The sequence below is a fragment of the Culicoides brevitarsis genome, chromosome 1, assembly GCF_036172545.1.
Source record: "Culicoides brevitarsis isolate CSIRO-B50_1 chromosome 1, AGI_CSIRO_Cbre_v1, whole genome shotgun sequence".
NCBI classification, from domain to species: Eukaryota; Metazoa; Arthropoda; class Insecta; order Diptera; family Ceratopogonidae; genus Culicoides; species Culicoides brevitarsis.
Genome location: NC_087085.1, coordinates 11,859,964 through 11,882,601, shown reverse-complemented (window position 1 = coordinate 11,882,601; position 22,638 = coordinate 11,859,964). Strand labels below are relative to the sequence as shown.

Here is a 22,638-nt window from a genome sequence, read left to right as displayed (position 1 = left end):
ACAAGTTGTCAAATGTCCTTTGTTCAAGTTTTTTTATAAGAAATTTCAGTTTCAAGTCACTTGTACAAGTCTTTGACGCAAGTTTTTCTGTCAAACACGATTTGAAATCGCCACGCGCTAATTCAAAAGCAAAAAATAAGAGAGTCAAAGTGTTGTGTTCTGTATTTTTCACATAAAACTCGGTGAATTTTAGCGAAAAATCCCGCAAATCAGGTAAGAATCTACCAAATAAGTCTCCATCGCTCAGCAAATGGCAAAAATTCCGCCAAAATCGATGAAAATCCACGGGAAAAGTGCATCAAAAGTGAAGCTTTGTGTCTGTCGATGGAAGAGTGGAAAATGGACGATAGTTGATGGATAATTTATTTGGGTGAATGTTTATTTACACCGATTTTCGTCCTTTTCTCCGAGGAATTCCAACGAAAAACTCCCGGAAATGCCGTCAACTTACATTACAAGTGTCGATTTTTGTGCTGAAACATCAATTTTACCGAAAATTCCATGGAAATCCATAAAAATGCATTTGATTGCAAAATCTCCAGTACAGCCCGTCGTACAGCGAAGCAGTGTGCGTGTGCATGTTACACAATCCCAAAACTATTGAGACATGTTTATGCATTCAGGCGTTCGTTTGTGTATCTCGGACGACTTCGTTTCTGCCTAATACGAACCACAACAAGACACTTTGCTTAGAAATCAGCAAAAAAAAATTTTTTTGAGTGGTGGTTGTGTGTTGTTACTTTACTTTCATGCTGTTGTTCGAGTACTTATGTTGCGAAATTTTCTGTTGTTGTTGTTGTTTATGTGCATTGTGTTGCTTTTTGAGCTTCGCTCGTAGACAGAAACAACAGTGGGAGAGGTCTAGCATGAAAATTCGATTCCTGTCTCTCTCTTTGTTGCTGCATTGTTGCTTGTGTGTGGCTTTTTACCTCAAAAAGTAACAGAACACGCAAATCTAGTAAATTATATAGAAGTAAAAAGAAAAACAAAACAAAAAAAAAGTTTCGTGCCATTAGTGCACGAATCATTTTTCTACGAGTCGTCATTCTATATTGTGTCAATGTACTTCGTCGAAACCTTTTGCAGCACTTTTAAATTTTTAATACGCCAAGTTAGAGTGACAATTTGTTCTTTCTTTGTCTCGCTGCCAGAAAAAAAATTTTTTCCATCTATTTCGAGCAGTTGGCAACCCAAAATTGTCATCCTAACGACTTTTTCTTCCATCAATCTAAATTTCGGATAATCAACTTTGATGTTTTTTGTCAAGCATGTCGCGTCGGCAGCCTAGATGGCATAGATTTGCACAGCTATGAAGCCCTATAATGCATTTTGCACGTAGCAAGGGGCGTCTTGTGATACATTTCAACAGTTTGTCATGCCGCTGTTCGATAATCGATGCGCCACCCTTGAAGCGAACACTGCAATAAGATTAAAAAAAGCAACAAAAAAAGACAAAGAGAAGAGACAAAATGTTATTTTCCCACAATTGTGACTTGGCAGAACGTTGTAAAAGTAGCGGCGCTCGATAACGCGAAGCAACAACGATGAAATAATAGACAAAGCAACATATTTTATCATCGTCAACATCAAAATGATGTTTCGAAATGCACACGAGTATGCCACACGGAATAACAACAACAGTCACCTTTTCCTCCCCAATCTTGACGAAAAATGAGTGTATGGAGCCTAATGGATGCATTTTGTTGTTGCTCACGTTGTTTTGCTTTTATTTTTGTTTTTCGTCGATTTTTTTTATTTTAGATGCGCACAAAACCGTCTTCTTCTCTCTCTCACTCTTCCACTCCTCACGAACAACGTCGTCGTCATTATTATTCGTAACTGCCGTACGAAAGCCTTCATCTATTATTTTGCACAAAATTGCATTGAGCCATCGTTGTCGTGTTTTGTTGTGTTTTTTTTTCTTTCCCTTTGGTTTTGTGTGTACATTCTCTTTTTTTTTCTTTATTTTATTATTATTATTATTTTGAAAACGATTTTTGTCTACTACTCGATACACTCGTTGTACCTCCAGTGTAAGAAGAGCAGTCGTTGTAACTACTTTAGTAAAGTAACAGGAATTTTAGTTTTCCCGTACATTATTTTTTTTATTATTAATTTCAGACGAACTCCGTTGAGCAAAAAAAAAATTTTTCTTGTCACGACATCAGTTTTTTTTGGAGTAATTTTCAACTTGAGGAAAGGTATCGAGTTACACAGACAGCAAAATGGCAGATCAACAATTTTTCTTGAAATGGAATGATTTTCAAACAAATATGGTAACGTCTTTCCGGCATCTTCGGGATGAAAAGAGCTTTACAGATGTAAGTATTGCATGTGTGAAATTGGTCAGCGGAACGGTGATTTAATGATGATTTCTGTTTTTTTTAGGTTACATTGGCTTGTGAAGGACAAACATGCAAAGCACACAAGATGGTGTTGTCAGCTTGCAGTCCATACTTCAAATCGCTGTTAGAGGTGAGATTTTTGATTTATTGAGGGTTTTTTTTACTTAAAATGAAAGGAAATTTACTCATAAAAAGCTCATATGACATTTTCTCGTAAAATTTTTAAAAGCCGAAATTGCAATGTATGAAAATTTGATCTTAATTTGTGAAATTTTTTGTTAAAATTAATGAAAAGCCAAATGTTTTATTTAAAATTTCTAAAAAAAAAGGGCAAAAAGAGTCTATTTTTCTCAGAAAAACACTTAAAATTCGATTATGAGTTCTGTTTAAATATTTTTATTTTCAATTTATTTTCAATTTTTCAATCTTATTCAGAAATATTCCAAAAACTTTCAAATTACACTAAAAAAAATTGTCAAATTAAAAACTTAAGAATTTTTTTATAGAAAATTAAATCTAAAAATTATCAATTTAAAATAAAAAAAATTCAAATATTTTTATAAAAAAAAATCAGAAAAATCATATTTTTACAAAAAAAAAAAAAATATTTTTATTTTTTCTTTTATTATTTGCTCAAAAAAATGTTTTTCTCAAAAATAAATTAAAAATTTGCAATTTTTTTAAATTTATTTTTTTAATTCAATTAAAAAATTTTTTCTAGACTCAAACTTAAGAAATTGAATATTAATTGGAGACTTTAGAAAAAGAAAAAATTATAAAAAATTAAATTTATTTATTTATTTTATTTATTTATTTAAAAATTTAATTTACCCAATATGAAAAATTTTTACTTAATTTTTTAAAATATTTTAAAAAAATTATTTAACATTTTTTAATTAAATATTTTAAAATTTTATAAACATTTTCCCAAAAAAATAACTTAATTTTTGAACTAAACCAAAATAATTAAATTTAAATTCTCATAATTATTAAAAATTATTTAAATTATTTGCAGGAAAACCCATCAAAACATCCCATCATCATACTAAAGGACGTCTCGTACACCCACTTACAAGCAATATTAGAATTTATGTATGCCGGTGAAGTGAATGTTTCGCAGGAACAATTGCCCGCCTTCCTCAAAACCGCCGACAGACTTAAGGTGAAGGGACTTGTTGAGACACCAGCCTCAATTAAACGGGAAAATTGATATGATGACACAGATACGTAAATACTAAACTAAACAACAAAAACATGTAAAGAGGTGCGTTATTTATCCATCATCCAGTAAAAAAAATGGATGAGCATGGAAAATAGCATGTAAGATAAATCGTCGTAACATTCGTAAAACTTAAGTGAAGAGGACCCCATTTATATAAAATTTTAGTACACAATTTGCATAAATATTGTCACACATTTATACAACAACAACAAAACACAAATCGTGTCACTTTGCAGATAATAAACAAACAATACAAAAAAAACCAAGAGAAACAATAATTAATAACAGAAAAAAATATAGAAACAGATTCAGTTGACGTTATAAAACAATGAGAAGAAAAGTTTTAGTTCAATTTATTATTAATTATATATTACTATTATCTTGTAGGTAAAAGATGCTTTATATTATAAACATATATGATGATAATAAAACATAAAATTTAATGACATACTACTGAAAAACAAATGACAGAAGAAAGTAATAGAGAAATTTTAGTTCCAAACAAAAAAATCGTATCTAAGAAATGAAGTGCTTGCTTGTAAAATGCACCTTTCCCTAATAAAAAAATGAAAAAATCCCAGTTTAGAATACTTTTTGCATAAATGTTCATGTACTCACCCAAATTTTAATAAAAAAAATGAAAGAGCTTCGTTTTTCGATGTTTGTTAAAAAAAAATACAAAAGCACTCTCGGACTTTAAGTTAAGAAAAAAAAAATAAAAAATCGTTCCAAATCCCATAGATTTTAGTTGATAAAATTTTGTTACCATAAATTTTAAAGAAAAATTTCTCTTTTTTTTTTTTTTGAAAGACATCCTTTCGTTCTTGAAAAATTTTCCTATGCTGTGCAATTGTTTGAATCAAAATTGAAGCTCGAAAGGATGTCAATTAATTTCTCTTTTACTTAAAAAAAATCTTTTTTTTTAAATTCTTTGAAGTATAAGAAAATTTGTTGCACATAATTTTTTCAACTGTCTCTTATGTTTAATTTTTAATTTTAAAATAAGCATACAATACAAGTGTTTCAATAAAATGAAGAAAAAAACAGTAAACAAATAGAATTTAAATCGGGAATGATTAACAAAGGAGAAAAATTATTATATACAACAGACAACTACACACAGACAGATATCAATTAATAAAAATTAGATGAATATTATAAATAAATATCTAAATACTATCATATTTTAAGCAAATTCTGAGGGTTTTCATGTCTCATTGATTTTTTTTTTTAAGATTTTATCAAAAATTTCCTTTTTTTATCATTGAAATTGAATTTTTAAAAATTTTTTGAGCTTTAAGAAGTGAAAAATATTCTAAAAATGTCAATTTCAGTCATAAAAACTACCAATTTTTGATTTTTCGTGAGAGATCTTATGCTTCTTGTTCCTTTTTCTTCAATAATTCGAGATCTCGATAAGCTTTCTTTAGAATTCGCGTCTTCCAATGCTCGTAATCTTCTTCTTTGTTGTCTGTTAATGGTCTTTTCTTCGAATTTCGATCCGGATCTACTTCTTTTAGTACTTCTTCATTCATTTTTGAGTCCTTTTTCGTCACTTCCGTTCCCTTTTTCTTCGTATCTTCCATTTCTAATACCTTTTCGAAGCGTTTTTCTAATGCCGTCCATTGTTGTGGCTTCAATAAACTCTCGCCAACTAATTTTTGCTTCTGAATTTTCACTTTTAACTTTTTACAAGCGCTAAAAACAGCAATTGCTGAATATTGGGGGTGGGAAAAGTCGTCATTGCTCTTATCGGTGGTGCTGCAATAACTTTTATATTTGTTCAGGATGTCGGTTGCGAGCTTTTTTGCCTCACTAATGCCATGTTTTAAGCAAATCTCGTTGATGCCAACTTTGTGATTTAAGTCCAAGGATTTTTCCAGCATGCGTTTTGTGTTGAGATACGCGGATTTCTTTAAACCTGAACATTTGAGGAGTTCGGAGGCTTCGAGGGATTCTTGTGTGCCGAGATATTGTGTGGCAAGGTCCAAGCAGATGACAGTACGAGAAGCGTCATTTGTGGAGGAGATTATACTGGGTTTGAGTTGCAGTAATCGGAGGAATTCAGAACAGCGACTGAAAAAAAATTATTTGAAAATTTGTTTTTTGAATGAAAAATTAAAGTTTACCTGATAATTTCGTTTGTTGGATTGATTCCGAGCTTTTTAGCTGTTTGTACGATGACTTTGTTCTCTTCTTTGTGCATTTTATTTGATTTTTTGTGTGATTTTTTATCAAAAGAGACTTTAAGTTTTTGTTTTTGTTCAAATTGCCGCCAAACAACAAAAATAGGGTTGACAGATTTTTCGCTGCCAAAATTACACTGACGAACAAAAAAAAATTTCTATCAACAGAAATGCCCTAGATGAGATGATTTTCATATTTTTTGTTCAAATGTATTAAAAAATGATCTTTATAAATGAAAAATCATGAAAGAAGAGATTAATTTTAACATTTAAAAAAAATTACATTGAGCAATTTTAGAAATTTTTTTGTTCAAAATATGAAAAAAATTTGGCAAAATACAAAAAAAAAATAAAAATTAAAATTCGTCAAATATTTTATTTAAAGTCAAAAAAGTTTGAACTCTGAAAAGCAAAATTTAAAAAATTAAAATTTTGTAAATATTTGATAAAATTTTGACTTTTTTGATGGTCAAATGCTTTGAAATTTAAAATTGGCACGTAGCTTTTTTCTCTCATTTTGCGTTTATAAATTCATGAATATCAAAATTTATTTTAAAGAAATTTTCTTTTAAGATTTTTTATTTTGAGTATAATTTTTAGCTAAAATTTAACCTATGATACTAAAAAATTGAAAAAATTTGAAAATTTTAATTAAAAAAAAATTATTATTTTTTTTTTTTTGAATTGTTAAAAATTAAACAATTGACAAAACGATTAATTTTTCAAAAATTTTCAATTCAATTCTAAAAAATAAATTTTTGAGTCACTTATTGCCTAATTCCAAGTAATTTTTTATTTTTTTTTTGTTAAAAATTAAGACTGTTGATTGAAAGCGTAAAATATTTTCTGTTCTTCAGTGTTACTATTTGACATTTAATTGAATAAGCGGGAACAAAATAGCTTCACTCATTTTTAACTTATTTAACCCGAAATTACCCAAAAATTAATTGTTTCAACTGTTCAACTACATTCCCTTACAATTAATTCAACGAAATAAGTATCTGGATACTGAAAATAAGGCGTAAAAATAATTAAAACTCTGAAATTGTGAAACGTCGTGTTCTTTGTTTACGTTTTGGTCCCAAAAACACGCCGTAAAAATGGATTTCCTCGAATACTCTTCGATAAATGCTGAATCCAAGGGCTCAATGGTGAGTTTTAACCACATAAATCCCTAAAATTTCTGTTTTAACGTCAATTTCTCCCTTTTAGAGCTCGGGTCGCATCAAAATGACCGACCAAAACATCGTCTTCAAGCACGACAAGACCGGGAAAGTCGAGCAACTCAATGCCGGCGACATTGAACTCGTGAATTACATGAAGACTGTCGGTTCGTATGGCATCCGGGTGTTTATGAAGAACGGAGCGTTGCATCGTTTCTTCGGTTTCAAAGACGACGAGCAAAAAATCGCGGATTTCTTCAAGAAAAACTACAAGCTTGACATGCTTGAGAAGGAATTATCGTATCGCGGATGGAATTGGGGCACGGCGGCGTTCAATGGATCTGTCTTGAGTTTCAACATTGAGAAGAAAACGGCTTTTGAGATCCCCCTGAGCAACGTTTCGCAATGTCAGACGGGCAAAAATGAGGTTACTTTGGAATTTCATCAAAACGACGATGCCCCGGTTGGATTAATGGAGATGCGTTTCCACATTCCGACGTCGGAAACAGCAGAATCTGATCCTGTGGAAGGTTTTTACAACAACGTTATGGATCAAGCGTCGGTTATTTCGGTTTCGGGCGATGCTATTGCCATTTTCCGGGAGATTCATTGTCTTACGCCACGGTAAGTTTTGATGCAAATCGCTTTTAGAGCAGTTTTTATGATAAATTTTTCATTTTTTTCAGTGGTCGTTACGATATCAAAGTATTCCAGTCATTTTTCCAGTTGCACGGAAAGACATTCGATTACAAAATCCCCATTTCAACCGTTCTTCGTCTCTTTTTGCTCCCGCACAAGGATAATCGACAAATGTTTTTCGTCATTTCGCTTGATCCGCCAATCAAACAAGGTCAAACTCGTTATCATTTCCTTGTTTTGCTGTTCAACATGGAAGATGAGACCAGCATCGAGTTACCATTCACGGAGGAAGAGTTGAAGGACAAGTACGAGAATAAGCTCGAAAAGGAGTTAAGTGGTCCCGTTTACGAAGTTTTGGGAAAAATCATGAAAGTTATCGTCAATCGGAAACTCACAGGGCCCGGAAACTTCATTGGGCATTCAGGCACGCCCGCAGTTGGTTGCTCATACAAAGCAGCTGCCGGCTATTTGTATCCCTTGGAACGTGGCTTCATCTACGTGCACAAACCTCCGATTCACATCCGTTTCGAGGAAATTGCTTCGGTGAATTTCGCTCGTAGCGGCGGCTCAACACGCAGTTTCGACTTCGAAATCGAGCTAAAATCCGGAAATGTTTACACTTTTAGCAGTATTGAGAAGGAAGAATACGGAAAACTTTATGATTTCATCTCGTCGAAGAAGTTGGCGATCAAAAACACCGGCAAAAACGACAAACAATCGTATCGCGACGACTTTGGCGACAGCGATGCCGAAAACGAGCACGACGCCTACTTGGAAAAGGTCAAAGCTGAAGCGAAAGATCGTGATAGCGATGATGGCAGTGACGATGATGAGTCCACAGATGAAGATTTCAACCCCAACGAGGCAGAAAGTGACGTTGCTGAAGAATACGACAGCAATGCGCAATCCAGCAGTTCCGATTCTGAAGGGGGCGGTGCCTCGGATGACAGCGAAAAGCGTCGCAAGAAGGAAAAGAAGCAGGAACGCAAGGAAAAGGAGAAGAAACGCAAGGAAAAATCCGAAAAGAGCAGTTCGAAACCGAAAAAATCGAAAAATAAAGACAGCGATGCCCCGAAACGCCCGACAACGGCATTCATGTTGTGGCTGAACGAGTCGCGCGAACAAATTAAGAAGGAAAATCCGGGAATTTCGGTTACGGAAATCGCCAAGAAGGGCGGCGAGATGTGGAAAGAGCTGAAAGACAAGTCGAAATGGGAAGGAAAAGCGGCGAAAGCAAAGGAAGAGTACAACGAAGCGATGAAGGAGTACAAAGCAAAGGGCGGCGGTTCGAGCAAGGGTGAAGGAGGAGGTGAAAAACGCAAGAAGGAACATAAGACACCGACGAAATCTCCCGGAGGCTCTGGATTTAAGAGCAAAGAGTACATTTCGGATGATGACAGCAGCGACGAGAGTGAAAAGGAGTCGAAAAAGAAGAAGGCGAAGAAAGACAAGTCTGAGGATGAGTCTGAGTCTGGCGACGATAGCGAATAGATTATTCACTCGTTCATTTAATTTTTTTTATTTAATAAGTTTCCGTTACAGTTAAACGAAATAAATGTCTTAAAATCATCAAAAATTATATTTTACTTTACAAAAAATTTTAATTTAATTTTTTTCATAAAATTTTTAATTTTATTTAAAAAAAAAACAATTTTATGACGACTAAAAAGACACACAAATTTTTATAATTTTCTTTTTAAAATTTACAAAAAAAAAATAATAAATTTTCATAAAATTCTACAAGTCAAGAGCAATGCTTGACTTAGTTTTTTTTTTAAACTGTGTCAAAGCCATTTTTGTCAAATTTTGCTCCAAATGGATAAAAATTTATCAGGGGGCTCTAATTTATCATTTTTAATCATTTTTTAACTCAAAATTGCCAAAAAATTGAAACTGAAAAAAAAAATTTTCTTTGACATAGTTTTGTTTTGAAAACTAAATCAAGAGCAAAAAAACTGTGTCAAAAACTGTGTCAAAGCAATTTTTGTCAAATCTTGCTCCAAATGGATAAAAATTTATCAGGGGGCTCTAATTTATCATTTTTAATCATTTTTTAACTCAAAATTGCCAAAAAATTGAAACTGAAAAAAAATTTTTCTTTCACATAGTTTTGTTTCAAAAACTAAATCAAGAGCAAAAAAACTGTGTCAAAAACTGTGTCAAAGCAATTTTTGTCAAATCTTGCTCCAAATGGATAAAAATTTATCAGGGGGCTCTAATTTATCATTTTTAATCATTTTATAACTCAAAACTGCAAAAAAATTGAAACTGAAAAAAAAAATTTTCTTTGACATTGTTTTGTTTCAAAAACTAAATCAAGAGCAAAAAAACTGTGTCAAAAACTGTGTCAAAGCAATTTTTGTCAAATCTTGCTCCAAATGGATAAAAATTTATCAGGGGGCTCTAATTTATCATTTTTAATCATTTTTTAACTCAAAACTGCTAAAAAATTGAAACTGAAAAAAAAAATTTTCTTTGACATAGTTTTGTTTTGAAAACTAAATCAAGAGCAAAAAAACTGTGTCAAAAACTGTGTCAAAGCAATTTTTGTCAAATCTTGCTCCAAATGGATAAAAATTTATCAGGGGGCTCTAATTTATCATTTTTAATCATTTTTTAACTCAAAACTGCCAAAAAATTGAAACTGAAAAAAAAAATTTTCTTTGACATAGTTTTGTTTTGAAAACTAAATCAAGAGCAAAAAAACTGTGTCAAAAACTGTGTCAAAGCCATTTTTGTCAAATCTTGCTCCAAATGGATAAAAATTTGTCAGAGGGCTCTAATTTATCATTTTTAATCATTTTCTAACTCAAAACTGCCAAAAAATTGAAACTGAAAAAAAAAATTTTCTTTGACATAGTTTTGTTTTGAAAACTAAATCAAGAACAAAAAAACTGTGTCAAAAACTGTGTCAAAGCAATTTTTGTCAAATCTTGCTCCAAATGGATAAAAATTTGTCAAAGAGGCTCTAATTTATCATTTTTAATCATTTTTTAACTCAAAACTGCCAAAAAATTGAAACTGAAAAAAAAAATTTTTCTTTGACATAGTTTTGTTTTGAAAACTAAATCAAGAGCAAAAAAACTGTGTCAAAAACTGTGTCAAAGCAATTTTTGTCAAATCTTGCTCCAAATAGATAAAAATTTATCAGAGGGGCTCTAATTTATCATTTTTAATCATTTTATAACTCAAAACTGCCAAAAATTGAAACTGAAAAAAAAAATTTTCCTTTGACATAGTTTTGTTTTGAAAACTAAATCAAGAGCAAAAAAACTGTGTCAAAAACTGTGTCAACGCAATTTTTGTCAAATCTTGCTCCAAATGGATAAAAATTTATTAGAGGGGCTCTAATTTATCATTTTTAATCATTTTATAACTCAAAACAGCCAAAAAATTGAAACTGAAAAAATTTTTTTCCTTTGACATAGTTTTGTTTTGAAAACTAAATCAAGAACAAAAAAACTGTGTCAAAAACTGTGTCAAAGCAATTTTTGTCAAATCTTGCTCCAAATGGATAAAAATTTATCAGAGGGCTCTAATTTATCATTTTTAATCATTTTTTAACTCAAAACTGCCAAAAAATTGAAACTGAAAAAAAAAATTTTCTTTGACATAGTTTTGTTTTAAAAACTAAATCAAGAGCAAAAAAAAAAAAATTGTGTCAAAAACTGTGTCAAAGCAATTTTTGTCAAATATTGCTCCAAATGGATAAAAATTTATCAGAGGGGCTCTAATTTATCATTTTTAATCATTTTTTAACTCAAAACTGCCAAAAAATTGAAACTGAAAAAAAAAATTTTCTTTGACATAGTTTTGTTTTAAAAACTAAATCAAGAGCAAAAAAACTGTGTCAAAAACTGTGTCAAAGCAATTTTTGTCAAATCTTGCTCCAAATGGATAAAAATTTATCAGAGGGGCTCTAATTTATCATTTTTAATCATTTTATAACTCAAAACTGCTAAAAAAATTTAAACTGAAAAATTTTTTTCCTTTGACATAGTTTTGTTTTAAAAACTAAATCAAGAGCAAAAAAAACTGTGTCAAAAACTGTGTCAAAGCAATTTTTGTCAAATCTTGCTCCAAATGGATAAAAATTTATCAGAGGGCTCTAATTTATCATTTTTAATCATTTTCTAACTCAAAACTGCCAAAAAATTGAAACTGAAAAAAAAAATTTTTTCTTTGACATAGTTTTGTTTTGAAAACTAAATCAAGAGCAAAAAAACTGTGTCAAAAACTGTGTCAAAGCCAATTTTTTCAAATCTTGCTCCAAATGGATAAAAATTTATCAGAGGGGCTCTAATTTATCATTTTTAATCATTTTTTAACTCAAAACTGCCAAAAAATTGAAACTGAAAAAAAAAATTTTTCCTTTGACATAGTTTTGTTTTGAAAACTAAATCAAAAACAAAAAAACTGTGTCAAAAACTGTGTCAAAGCCATTTTTGTCAAATCTTGCTCCAAATGGATAAAAATTTATCAGAGAGCTCTAATTTATCATTTTTAATCATTTTCTATCATTTTTTTCCTTTGAATCATTTTGTTGGAAAGCAAAGATTATATTCATGCAAACTAAATCAAGAATAACTCAAAACTGCTAAAAAATTGAAACTGAAAAAAAAAATTTTCCTTTGACATAGTTTTGTTTTGAAAACTAAATCAAGAACAAAAAAACTGTGTCAAAAACTGTGTCAAAGCAATTTTTGTCAAATCTTGCTCCAAATGGATAAAAATTTATCAGGGGGCTCTAATTTATCATTTTTAATCATTTTTTAACTCAAAACTGCCAAAAAATTGAAACTGAAAAAAAAAATTTTCTTTGACATAGTTTTGTTTTGAAAACTAAATCAAGAGCAAAAAAACTGTGTCAAAAACTGTGTCAAAGCAATTTTTGTCAAATCTTGCTCCAAATGGATAAAAATTTATCAGGGGGCTCTAATTTATCATTTTTAATCATTTTTTAACTCAAAACTGCCAAAAAATTGAAACTGAAAAAAAAAATTTTCTTTGACATAGTTTTGTTTTGAAAACTAAATCAAGAGCAAAAAAACTGTGTCAAAAACTGTGTCAAAGCAATTTTTGTCAAATCTTGCTCCAAATGGATAAAAATTTATCAGGGGGCTCTAATTTATCATTTTTAATCATTTTATAACTCAAAACTGCCAAAAAAATTGAAACTGAAAAAAAAATTTTCTTTGACATAGTTTTGTTTTGAAAACTAAATCAAGAGCAAAAAAACTGTGTCAAAAACATGTGTCAAAGCAAATTTTTGTCAAATGGATCAATGATCAACAAATGGATAAAAATTTATCAGAGAGCTCTAATTTATCATTTTTAATCATTTTTTAACTCAAAACTGCCAAAAAATTGAAACTGAAAAAAATTTTTTCCTTTGACATAGTTTTGTTTTGAAAACTAAATCAAGAGCAAAAAAACTGTGTCAAAAACTGTGTCAAAGCAATTTTTTTTTCTTTATTTTACCATACCAATAATTTTTTTCTAACAATAAGTAATATTAAAGGATACAAAAGTCAGTCCCATTTCTCATTTTCGTCCTGAAAATTTGTTTTTTTAGATTATTCCATTGCAATGCCATGACACAGGAATGAAATAATCGATCACGGAGTCTCCAACTTCGCAATTTCTTCGAGCATTGAACTCCATATTATACAGACACATCATCAAACTGTTGCCCAAAATGAGACTAAACCACATAAAAATGTTTCCAATGCTGTTTTTCTCCTTATTCGTGATGAACATGACAAACACTCCGATGCCTTGGAACAAAACCAACATCACAGGATAGAAGAAATGGAAGGCAAACGCGATTATATACTCATGCACGAACGACGACACCGTAAAAACAGCCAACATCGACCACAATTTGGACTTTTTAAAGACATGTTCGTAACAATCCTTGTAAATGTACGCATAAAGCCAGTCGTGAACGACACAATTCCACGTACGATAATAATCCGGAAACGAAGTTGCATTCCACCAATCTTGATAGAACATCCGATCAGCGAATCTGAGCATCTCAGCAAAGGCATTCATCCAACAATGGAGCAACAGGTAGAAGCCGCTGAGGAAAATTAGCATCGCTGGCATCATACAACCGAAAATCTGCAAAACGAATGCGGCGGATTTGATGCGCGCCGTGCCAAAGTCACGAAAAACGGGAATCAGAGTGCGCTCGAAGATGAAACTCATGTAGAAAATTATTCCAACTGTCTCGAGAAGGCATTTTGCGACAAATTTCCATTTGATATGTTTGTTACGGGGATAACTGTCACGATAGACGAGTGTTGGAATGAAGAGGAAATACAAATATTTACTGAAATCCGGAATATAGAAGCCAGGTTTGTCTTCTGAGGCCTCTTTGAACTTCGGAAGAAGAGCTCGAGGGATGTTGCTACGAACAAAAGCGTGCGTTTTCATCAGAAATCGTGTCATTTCAAGCAGAAAAGCAATAGATGATGCCGGTGCGAGCTTGAAAACGATCGTAGAATAGGTGAAAACATATCCAAAAGCGATGATGTAGGAAATGTATGCCACAATTGAAAAATAATCGAATGGTTTTCTCATATCTAAAAGGTAAAAAAATAATAAAAATTAATTTTTTTAAAAAAATATTTGAAAAAAACTCACTTTTAGGAACAATTTGTCTCGTATTAGCCCATAATTTAAATACGGGATGAACTAAAAACGTGATAATTTGCATTATAATCCACACTCCAAACGCATAATGAAAATTATTGAAACCCAAAAAGATCGGCGAAACTCCAATATTAATCCTAAAACCAAAAATATTTCAATTAATTCAAACCAAGCAATTTTTTTCATAAACTTACACTCCTTGATCCACAAAATCATGCGTAAGGGTATTCAAAAAGGTCATCAGCATTATGACAAGGAAGATGTGATAAATAGTTCGAATATGTTTAACTTCCAACAAATCCGTTAAAAGTGAATTTCTTTGCAAAAATTCCTTATCCGGCAACTTTCCGTTTCTAAATTGCTTTTTCTTGGCAGTTACTTCGACATCTTCCGTGAATAATTGTCGAAATTCCGAACTCGCAGATGCCTCTTTTTCCATCTCATCCAAAATATCCTCAACCATGACCGATAATTTTTGGTCGACCTCTTTTAGGATGTCGCATTGGATTTTCTGAAAGACAAAAAAAAATCTGATAAGTGATAAGAAACGAGAGACAAAGAACGTTACTCACTTCAATCTTTCGGCGAACTTTTTCCATCCTCATATCTTGCACTAAATCACTTTGTGGCTCGTTTTCTACTGAAAAAACAATAAAAAATCATTTAAGTTCATAATTGTGCTTTGTAAGTACGTCACTTGGTGTCAACTTTAATTAGATTATGACAAAACTTGCATAACAAAAAAAAACTTACAAGACTTTGATTTTTTTTTTAATAAAAATTTAACAAAATTTACCTTGTTCAGAGGTGCTTGTGCCTTGCTTCGGCTTCCGATGAATGACTGTCTCAACCATTTTTCTGATTTTTTTGCTACGTTTAATTTAACGAATCTATAAAAATACAAACAAAAACAAAAAAAAACGGGGTTTAGCTGATTATTTATTGAATAACGAGACTTGATAAGATAACAAGTGTCGAATTATTTCTCATTGATTGATTGATTTTACGAATGTTTAAAAAATTTCTTGAATCAGAATTTTAGGACGATCCACGTGGGAGTCCTTTTTTTACTTTTTCAATATAAAAAAATATTTTTTTTTACTCAAAATGTTAAAAGTAATGCTGGTACCTTTTTAACAAAACACTAAACAAACACAAATTAAGAATAATTTTTTTGAGTGAATGTCCTCTAATCTCTTGAATTTTTGTTATGCTACAACATGTTACGATGTTGTCTATTCAAATACCGAAATTGAACTAAACAAAACGAGAATTTTCTGTACAAACGCATGTCGTATGGATTTTGAAAGAAATGTAATAAAAAATAATAATGCATTATCGCATTCGGTCTGTAGACACTTGTACGGGTATTTTTAGGGAAACGCCGTAAATGGGGGTAATATGATTCAAATATTTGTTTGATTTTTTTTTAATGATAGAAAGGAATATTAAATTTGAGCTAAACATTTCTTCAAAAGATCTGGTCGATTTTTGCTAAAATAAAAAAAAACGATTTTATCATATTAGGAGCAGAAATCGTTGTTTTTTCTCACATCAAGTTTCAACCCATTTTTGATGGATTTTAAAGCTAAAATTTAATAAATATGCATTCTAAAGTTGATTTCCATTGATATCAGATCGATTTTTGAAGAAATAAAAAAAACAACGATTTTATCATATGAGGAGCAAAAACCGTTGTTTTTTCTCACATCAAGTTTCAACCCATTTTTGATGGATTTCAAAGCTAAAATTTAATAAATATGCATTCTAAAGTTGATTTCCATTGATATCAGATCGATTTTTGATGAAATAAAAAAAAACAACGATTTTATCATATGAGGAGCAAAAACCGTTGTTTTTTCTCACATCAAGTTTCAACCCATTTTTGATGGATTTCAAAGCTAAAATTTAATAAATATGCATTCTAAAGATAATTTCCATGCATATCTGGTCGATTTTTGATGAAATAAAAAAACAACGATTTTATCATATGAGGAGCAAAAACCGTTGTTTTTTTCTCACGTCAAGTTTCAACCCATTTTTGATGGATTTCAAAGCTAAAATTTAATAAATATGCATTCTAAAGTTGATTTCCATTGATATCTGATCGATTTTTGATGAAATAAAAAAAAACAACGATTTTATCATATGAGGAGCAAAAACCGTTGTTTTTTCTCACATCAAGTTTCAACCCATTTTTGATGGATTTCAAAGCTAAAATTTAATAAATATGCATTCTAAAGTTGATTTCCATGCATATCTGGTCGATTTTTGATGAAATAAAAAAACAACGATTTTATCATATGAGGAGCAAAAACCGTTTTTTTTTTCTCAAATGGATTTCAAAGCTAAAAGTTAATGAATATGCATTCTAAAGTTGATTTCCATTGATATCAGATCGATTTTTGAAGAAATAAAAAAAACAACGATTTTATCATATGAGGAGCAAAAACCGTTGTTTTTTCTCACATCAAGTTTCAACCCATTTTTGATGGATTTCAAAGCTAAAATTTAATAAATATGCATTCTAAAGTTGATTTCCATTGATATCAGATCGATTTTTGAAGAAATAAAAAAAAACAACGATTTTATCATATGAGGAGCAAAAACCGTTGTTTTTTCTCACATCAAGTTTCAACCCATTTTTGATGGATTTCAAAGCTAAAATTTAATAAATATGCATTCTAAAGTTGATTTCCATTGAAATCTGATCGATTTTTGATGAAATAAAAAAAACAACGATTTTATCATATGAGGAGCAAAAACCGTTGTTTTTTCTCACATCAAGTTTCAACCCATTTTTGATGGATTTCAAAGCTAAAATTTAATAAATATGCATTCTAAAGTTGATTTCCGTTGATATCTTCTCGATTTTTGAAGAAATAAAAAAAAACGATTTTTTCATATGAGGAGCAAAAACCGTTGTTTTTTCGATTTTTTCTCGATTTTTGAAGAAATAAAAAAAACAACGATTTTATCATATGAGGAGCAAAAACCGTTGTTTTTTCTCACATCAAGTTTCAACCCATTTTTGATGGATTTCAAAGCTAAAAGTTAATAAATATGCATTCTAAAGTTGATTTCCATTGATATCAGATCGATTTTTGAAGAAATAAAAAAAACAACGATTTTATCATATGAGGAGCAAAAACCGTTGTTTTTTCTCACATCAAGTTTCAACCCATTTTTGATGGATTTCAAAGCTAAAAGTTAATAAATATGCATTCTAAAGTTGATTTCCATTGATATCAGATCGATTTTTGAAGAAATAAAAAAAACAACGATTTTATCATATGAGGAGCAAAAACCGTTGTTTTTTCTCACATCAAGTTTCAACCCATTTTTGATGGATTTCAAAGCTAAAATTTAATAAATATGCATTCTAAAGTTGATTTCCATTGATATCAGATCGATTTTTGAAGAAATAAAAAAAACAACGATTTTATCATATGAGGAGCAAAAACCGTTGTTTTTTCTCACATCAAGTTTCAACCCATTTTTGATGGATTTCAAAGCTAAAAGTTAATAAATATGCATTCTAAAGTTGATTTCCATTGATATCAGATCGATTTTTGAAGAAATAAAAAAAACAACGATTTTATCATATGAGGAGCAAAAACCGTTGTTTTTTCTCACATCAAGTTTCAACCCATTTTTGATGGATTTCAAAGCTAAAAGTTAATAAATATGCATTCTAAAGTTGATTTCCATTGATATCAGATCGATTTTTGAAGAAATAAAAAAAACAACGATTTTATCATATGAGGAGCAAAAACCGTTGTTTTTTCTCACATCAAGTTTCAACCCATTTTTGATGGATTTCAAAGCTAAAAGTTAATAAATATGCATTTTGAAAATGATTTCCATTCAAATATCATCGATTTTTGAAGAAATAAAAAAAACAACGATTTTATCATATGAGGAGCAAAAACCGTTGTTTTTTCTCACATCAAGTTTCAACCCATTTTTGATGGATTTCAAAGCTAAAATTTAATAAATATGCATTCTAAAGTTGATTTCCATTGATATCAGATCGATTTTTGAAGAAATAAAAAAAACAACGATTTTATCATATGAGGAGCAAAAACCGTTGTTTTTTTACAAGTCAATTTTCAACCCATATTTGATGGATTTCAAAGCTAAAATTTAATAAATATGCATTCTAAAGTTGATTTCCATTGATATCAGATCGATTTTTGATGAAATAAAAAAAAACAACGATTTTATCATATGAGGAGCAAAAACCGTTGTTTTTTCTCAAGTCACTTTTTGATGGATTTCAAAGCTAAAATTTAATAAATATGCATTCTAAAGTTGATTTCCATTGAAATCTGATCGATTTTTGAAGAAATAAAAAAAACAACGATTTTATCATATGAGGGGCAAAAACCGTTGTTTTTTTACAAGTCAATTTTCAACCCATATTTGATGGATTTCAAAGCTAAAATTTAATAAATATGCATTCTAAAGATGATTTTCATCAAAATCTCCTTGATTTTAAGATAAGTATTTTTTTTTTCTTTTTTATGGAATTTTTTGTTAATTTATTTTTTTTATAAAAAGATCAAAGTTCAAATAAATGCAAAAAAATAATTTTGAACCTTGAACTTGAATCAATATCAACCAAGTTTTCGAATTATTCTCAGAATAAATAATGTTTCTTATCTCCTTAAAAAAAAATGACTAACATGCAAAATATCTCAATTATATGACGAAATAAGAACAAAAAATTATGAAAAATTTTAAGACATACAAAAATCAACAATCTTTTATGTTTATTTTCAATATTGAAGGTCAAAATACGTCATCGTTATTTATACAAAAAAAAAAGTGAAACCACCTGATTTTTTTTTCATATAAAATTAAAGTTTTATTATTTGTTAATTATTTTTTGATGTTTAATGACAAATCGTCAAGCAATAGATTTCCCAAAATTTTCAATTTTTTTTTTATTTGTGATGAAGAACCTTTTTTTTTCAATAAATAACAACAGCCTCAACAGTCCCAAGTTCTTGACAGAAAAAAAAAGTTAATAGTGAATAAATACAAAGTTGGCTAGCAGTAGAAAACGGGGCACAGAAAATGCACATTCCCAAAATAATTTCAACACAATTTCGCAAGTTATTAATAAAATAACAAGTAACAGCTGACGTGGTGTTCTTAGTCGTCTTTTCCCCCGGAAATTGTGAGTTTGCGTTGTAACTTGCTGAATTCCTCCGTCAATCGGTCGTATTCCTTGTTAAGTGACTCCGATTGGGATTTCATTGCTTCCTTGTCTTTGCGTTCCTTGCTCAGTGTTTGTTCGAGTTCGGCGATTTTCTTCTTCAAGTCAGCAACTTCGCTGCCGCCATCCTTCTTGTCGTCTTTTCCGTCGCCCTTTTGGCTCATCAAGGTACGAGCTGCAGACGAGGCGCTTTGTGCTTGACGCATACTTGCCTCCGCTTGTGCCGTCAACGAGGCTTGATCGAGAATCAAGACTACCAGCCGACGAATGACCAAAACGAGGAAAATCGCAAAGCCGGAGATGTAAAAGTTGCGTTGTGCGCGGAAAAGACGCATCGAGTGTTGCATGCCGACGTTCAAATGTGCCTCAGCTGCGGGATCTGTGTGACTGTATTTGCGCATCTCACGAATGGCTTCGAGCAAGAAGATTACCAGAATCGCGAGCAGCAAATAAAAGTAGATTTGCGCTTGATTCCGGAGCATGCCGAAGAAGCGGGAACGGAAGAGACGAGCCCATTTTGTGGGACTGGCCAACGGGAGTGTGAGCAAAAGTACGATGACGATTTCAAAGTACAAGAAACCGGCGATAATTCCCCAAATTAAGCTCATTGTGGTGTGTTGATGATGACGAAATTTTCTTCAATTCTCGAAAAATCTGAAAAATTCGATTTTTTTTATTAATTTTTGAGTTTTTAACAGTTGACGTGTATTTTTTAAATATTTTTTTAAAGTTTTGTTGTTCTTTTAAGGCTCAAATATCGAATGAAATTACCTTTTTTCGTATATTTTTTTACTTCGGTTGACGATGACGAACTTGGTACTACTCAATTTTATCCTCCGAAAACAAATCATGGGTTCAAAATCGCTGTGCCTTGGGTCAGAACAAATTTTTAATTGTGCGCTGGGTCTTCACTTGATGAGACGAATGGAAGTGATAACGAAAATCACCATCAATCAAATACTCGCTACAAAAATCACCAATTTCTAGAGTTAAGAGAACAGAAACAGCGGAATCATGTCCGATAATGACGATGTGTTGTGTCCCCCGACGCCAGACGATGAAGAACTTACGTTACCGAGGTGAGAGGAAAAAAACCTTGACCGATTTTGGGGATTGTTTATCCACTGTTTTTCTCGCATTTCAGGGCATCCATAAACAAAATGATCAAAGAACTGGTAAAAAATGTAATTTTTTTTTATTTTTCGCGATTTTAACGCCTTTTTTGCAGGTACCATCGATTCGCGTTGCCAACGAGAGTCGCGAACTGATCCTCAATTGCTGCACAGAGTTCATCCATCTCATAAGTTCCGAAGCGAATGACGTTTGCAATCAACGAAACAAAAAGACAATAAATGCAGAACACGTATTAGAAGCATTAGATAGGCTAGGCAAGTCCATTTCCGCGTAATTTTGGGGAAAATTTTAACAAAAAAATTTTTTGCAGGTTTTAAGGACTACAAAAAAGAGGCGGAAGCCGTGCTGAGTGACTGCAAGCAAGTAGCGGCGAAACGACGTCGCAAAAATACGCGCCTCGAGAACTTGGGCATCCCCGAGGAGGAGTTGTTCCGACAACAACAAGAGCTATTTGCCAAAGCTCGCGAACACGTACAACAGGAGGAGCAAGCTGCGTGGTGCCAATTGCAGGCGGCAGCTGTGCAACAAAGTGCCCAACTGCTGCACAATCGGATTCATTCGCAGGAAGAGAGTGACGACGATTACTGAAGATGATGAAGACTTTTCTACTTTTCTTTATATTTTTAATTTTTTTTTTGCCAATACTTTTTTTTTCACCTCCATATTTTTCTTTCGTTTGAACAAATTCTACACAAATTTCCCGCGACTTCACACACGAGAATTGATTGAATAAAGAAATTATTATTTTTAACGTAAATTTCTGCGCTTAGATTCCCGGATGGATTGCCAAGGCATCTTGTTGCGTCTCGTGCGACAATTGCGTTTGCAAGTTGGAAAGTTTATTTTTGAGCACCTGAACGCCCATGATGACAATATGTTCGGGTTTCAAAGCCCCGGACGACTCCACGTTGAAGAAAAACTTGTTTGGCTTCGCTTCCCAATTGTATTCCGCCTCGAAATGGTCCTCGTCTAATTCGGTATGTTCACTTTTTGGCCATTCATCGGGCTTGGGGAACAACGTGTGTCGCATACTGTTATCCGGGTCATATTCGAAACACACACCGGCTGTCGGATTCCATTTGGCATGTTCCTTACCAAATCCCTTCTTCGCATAAGCACGCAATTTCAGTTCCTGCCCTTTACGCAACTTTACAATCAAAATTTCGTCATTTGCTTCGCCATATTCGTTATCGTCGTCATCGCGATGCCTCGATGTGACGGGCAAAACGCGAGAATCGCTCGATTTTAGATCCGCTGTCGTTACGTGACGCGTATGTTCGTCTGTGCATTTGACATCGAGCGTAAATTCGACGCTGCAATCCGTGCAAAAGTCGAGACACGTGCAATCTCTGCTGAAATTTATGCGTTCAACGACCTAAAAAACATAAAAATTTTATGAAATTTGGAAATTCATTGAACTGGAGGGAACTTTTTCTAACCTCATCCGAGATCAATGGAATGAGTCCGATGCGATGTGCGAGAAATTCGTCAGCCAAAACTGTTGTATTTGATTCCAACTGCACCCAATCAATCGCGAGAGTGGGAGTTTCAGCGATAAATACTCGGCGTAAGCTGTTTGCCACACTAAAAATGTAAAAAAATCATAAACAACGATTGAAATTCATACAAACAATTCGGAAATTACCTCAATTCCGTGTCTTCTACGATAAATTTGACATTTTCGTCAGTTAGTTCGGTGATGTGAACTGATGGCTGATTCGCATACGGCATTTTCCGGCTTTATTTGGCGTGAAATCTCTTAAATTTAGCTAAAAATGCACTCCAGAACGCTTCAAGATGCCTTTTTTACGTCGCTCGTATGCTGTACGTGTTGTGTAGTGTTATTGCTTGAGGAGTAAGAAATTGTTAAGAACGCATGAATTAGCAGGTTTGGCAAATTTCGATGCTCTTTGAATATCAACAATAGAATTTATTGAATTTTTTTCCTTTTTTAGTCGATATTTCAATTAAATTCGGTGAAAATCAGCGCAAAATACGATAATTAACGCGAATAATACTCGAATAAAGTGGAAAACCATTCAAAATCGCGATTCGTTCGACGTTCTCT

The 22,638-nt window shown here is 31.9% G+C and overlaps 7 protein-coding genes across 8 annotated transcripts; 3 read left to right on the top strand and 4 right to left on the bottom strand.

Moving 5' to 3' along the window:
- The first annotated feature begins 106 nt into the window (after positions 1 to 106).
- LOC134838140 (longitudinals lacking protein-like) lies at positions 107 to 4,554 on the top strand. The gene is made up of 4 exons (XM_063853610.1): positions 107 to 213; positions 2,122 to 2,321; positions 2,389 to 2,475; positions 3,361 to 4,554. The coding sequence occupies exons 2-4, from the start codon at positions 2,226 to 2,228 to the stop codon at positions 3,553 to 3,555; spliced, it is 378 nt and encodes a 125-aa protein (XP_063709680.1). The 5' UTR covers positions 107 to 213; positions 2,122 to 2,225; the 3' UTR covers positions 3,556 to 4,554.
- A 60-nt stretch (positions 4,555 to 4,614) lies between these two features.
- Positions 4,615 to 5,833, bottom strand: LOC134838139 (origin recognition complex subunit 6). The gene is made up of 2 exons (XM_063853609.1): positions 5,697 to 5,833; positions 4,615 to 5,643 (listed from the first exon to the last, which is right to left on the bottom strand). Exons 1-2 carry the CDS (start codon positions 5,771 to 5,773, stop codon positions 4,941 to 4,943), a joined length of 780 nt encoding a protein of 259 aa, XP_063709679.1. The 5' UTR covers positions 5,774 to 5,833; the 3' UTR covers positions 4,615 to 4,940.
- Positions 5,834 to 6,631: 798 nt separating this feature from the next.
- On the top strand, positions 6,632 to 9,125 carry LOC134838170 (FACT complex subunit Ssrp1). The gene is made up of 3 exons (XM_063853643.1): positions 6,632 to 6,904; positions 6,966 to 7,540; positions 7,603 to 9,125. The coding sequence occupies exons 1-3, from the start codon at positions 6,854 to 6,856 to the stop codon at positions 9,044 to 9,046; spliced, it is 2,070 nt and encodes a 689-aa protein (XP_063709713.1). The 5' UTR covers positions 6,632 to 6,853; the 3' UTR covers positions 9,047 to 9,125.
- A 3,894-nt stretch (positions 9,126 to 13,019) lies between these two features.
- On the bottom strand, positions 13,020 to 15,477 carry LOC134826986 (sterol O-acyltransferase 1). 2 transcript variants are annotated; one of them, XM_063839504.1, is made up of 6 exons: positions 15,342 to 15,477; positions 15,009 to 15,102; positions 14,785 to 14,852; positions 14,407 to 14,723; positions 14,204 to 14,349; positions 13,020 to 14,142 (listed from the first exon to the last, which is right to left on the bottom strand). In XM_063839504.1, exons 2-6 carry the CDS (start codon positions 15,064 to 15,066, stop codon positions 13,127 to 13,129), a joined length of 1,605 nt encoding a protein of 534 aa, XP_063695574.1. In that variant the 5' UTR covers positions 15,067 to 15,102; positions 15,342 to 15,477; the 3' UTR covers positions 13,020 to 13,126. The 2 variants fall into 2 exon arrangements, with proteins under 2 accessions (XP_063695574.1, XP_063695575.1); XM_063839505.1 differs by having other exon boundaries at positions 14,785 to 14,849.
- A 3,600-nt stretch (positions 15,478 to 19,077) lies between these two features.
- Positions 19,078 to 20,271, bottom strand: LOC134829538 (B-cell receptor-associated protein 31). Its single transcript, XM_063842643.1, has 2 exons — positions 20,208 to 20,271; positions 19,078 to 20,090 (listed from the first exon to the last, which is right to left on the bottom strand). The coding sequence occupies exon 2, from the start codon at positions 20,042 to 20,044 to the stop codon at positions 19,373 to 19,375; it is 672 nt and encodes a 223-aa protein (XP_063698713.1). The 5' UTR covers positions 20,045 to 20,090; positions 20,208 to 20,271; the 3' UTR covers positions 19,078 to 19,372.
- A 94-nt stretch (positions 20,272 to 20,365) lies between these two features.
- On the top strand, positions 20,366 to 21,175 carry LOC134827851 (protein Dr1). Its single transcript, XM_063840703.1, has 4 exons — positions 20,366 to 20,515; positions 20,581 to 20,611; positions 20,665 to 20,824; positions 20,881 to 21,175. Exons 1-4 carry the CDS (start codon positions 20,451 to 20,453, stop codon positions 21,156 to 21,158), a joined length of 534 nt encoding a protein of 177 aa, XP_063696773.1. The 5' UTR covers positions 20,366 to 20,450; the 3' UTR covers positions 21,159 to 21,175.
- Positions 21,176 to 21,336: 161 nt separating this feature from the next.
- On the bottom strand, positions 21,337 to 22,388 carry LOC134827849 (DNA-directed RNA polymerase II subunit RPB3). The gene is made up of 3 exons (XM_063840702.1): positions 22,216 to 22,388; positions 22,010 to 22,154; positions 21,337 to 21,945 (listed from the first exon to the last, which is right to left on the bottom strand). The coding sequence occupies exons 1-3, from the start codon at positions 22,299 to 22,301 to the stop codon at positions 21,337 to 21,339; spliced, it is 840 nt and encodes a 279-aa protein (XP_063696772.1). The 5' UTR covers positions 22,302 to 22,388.
- Between the last annotated feature and the right edge of the window lie 250 nt (positions 22,389 to 22,638).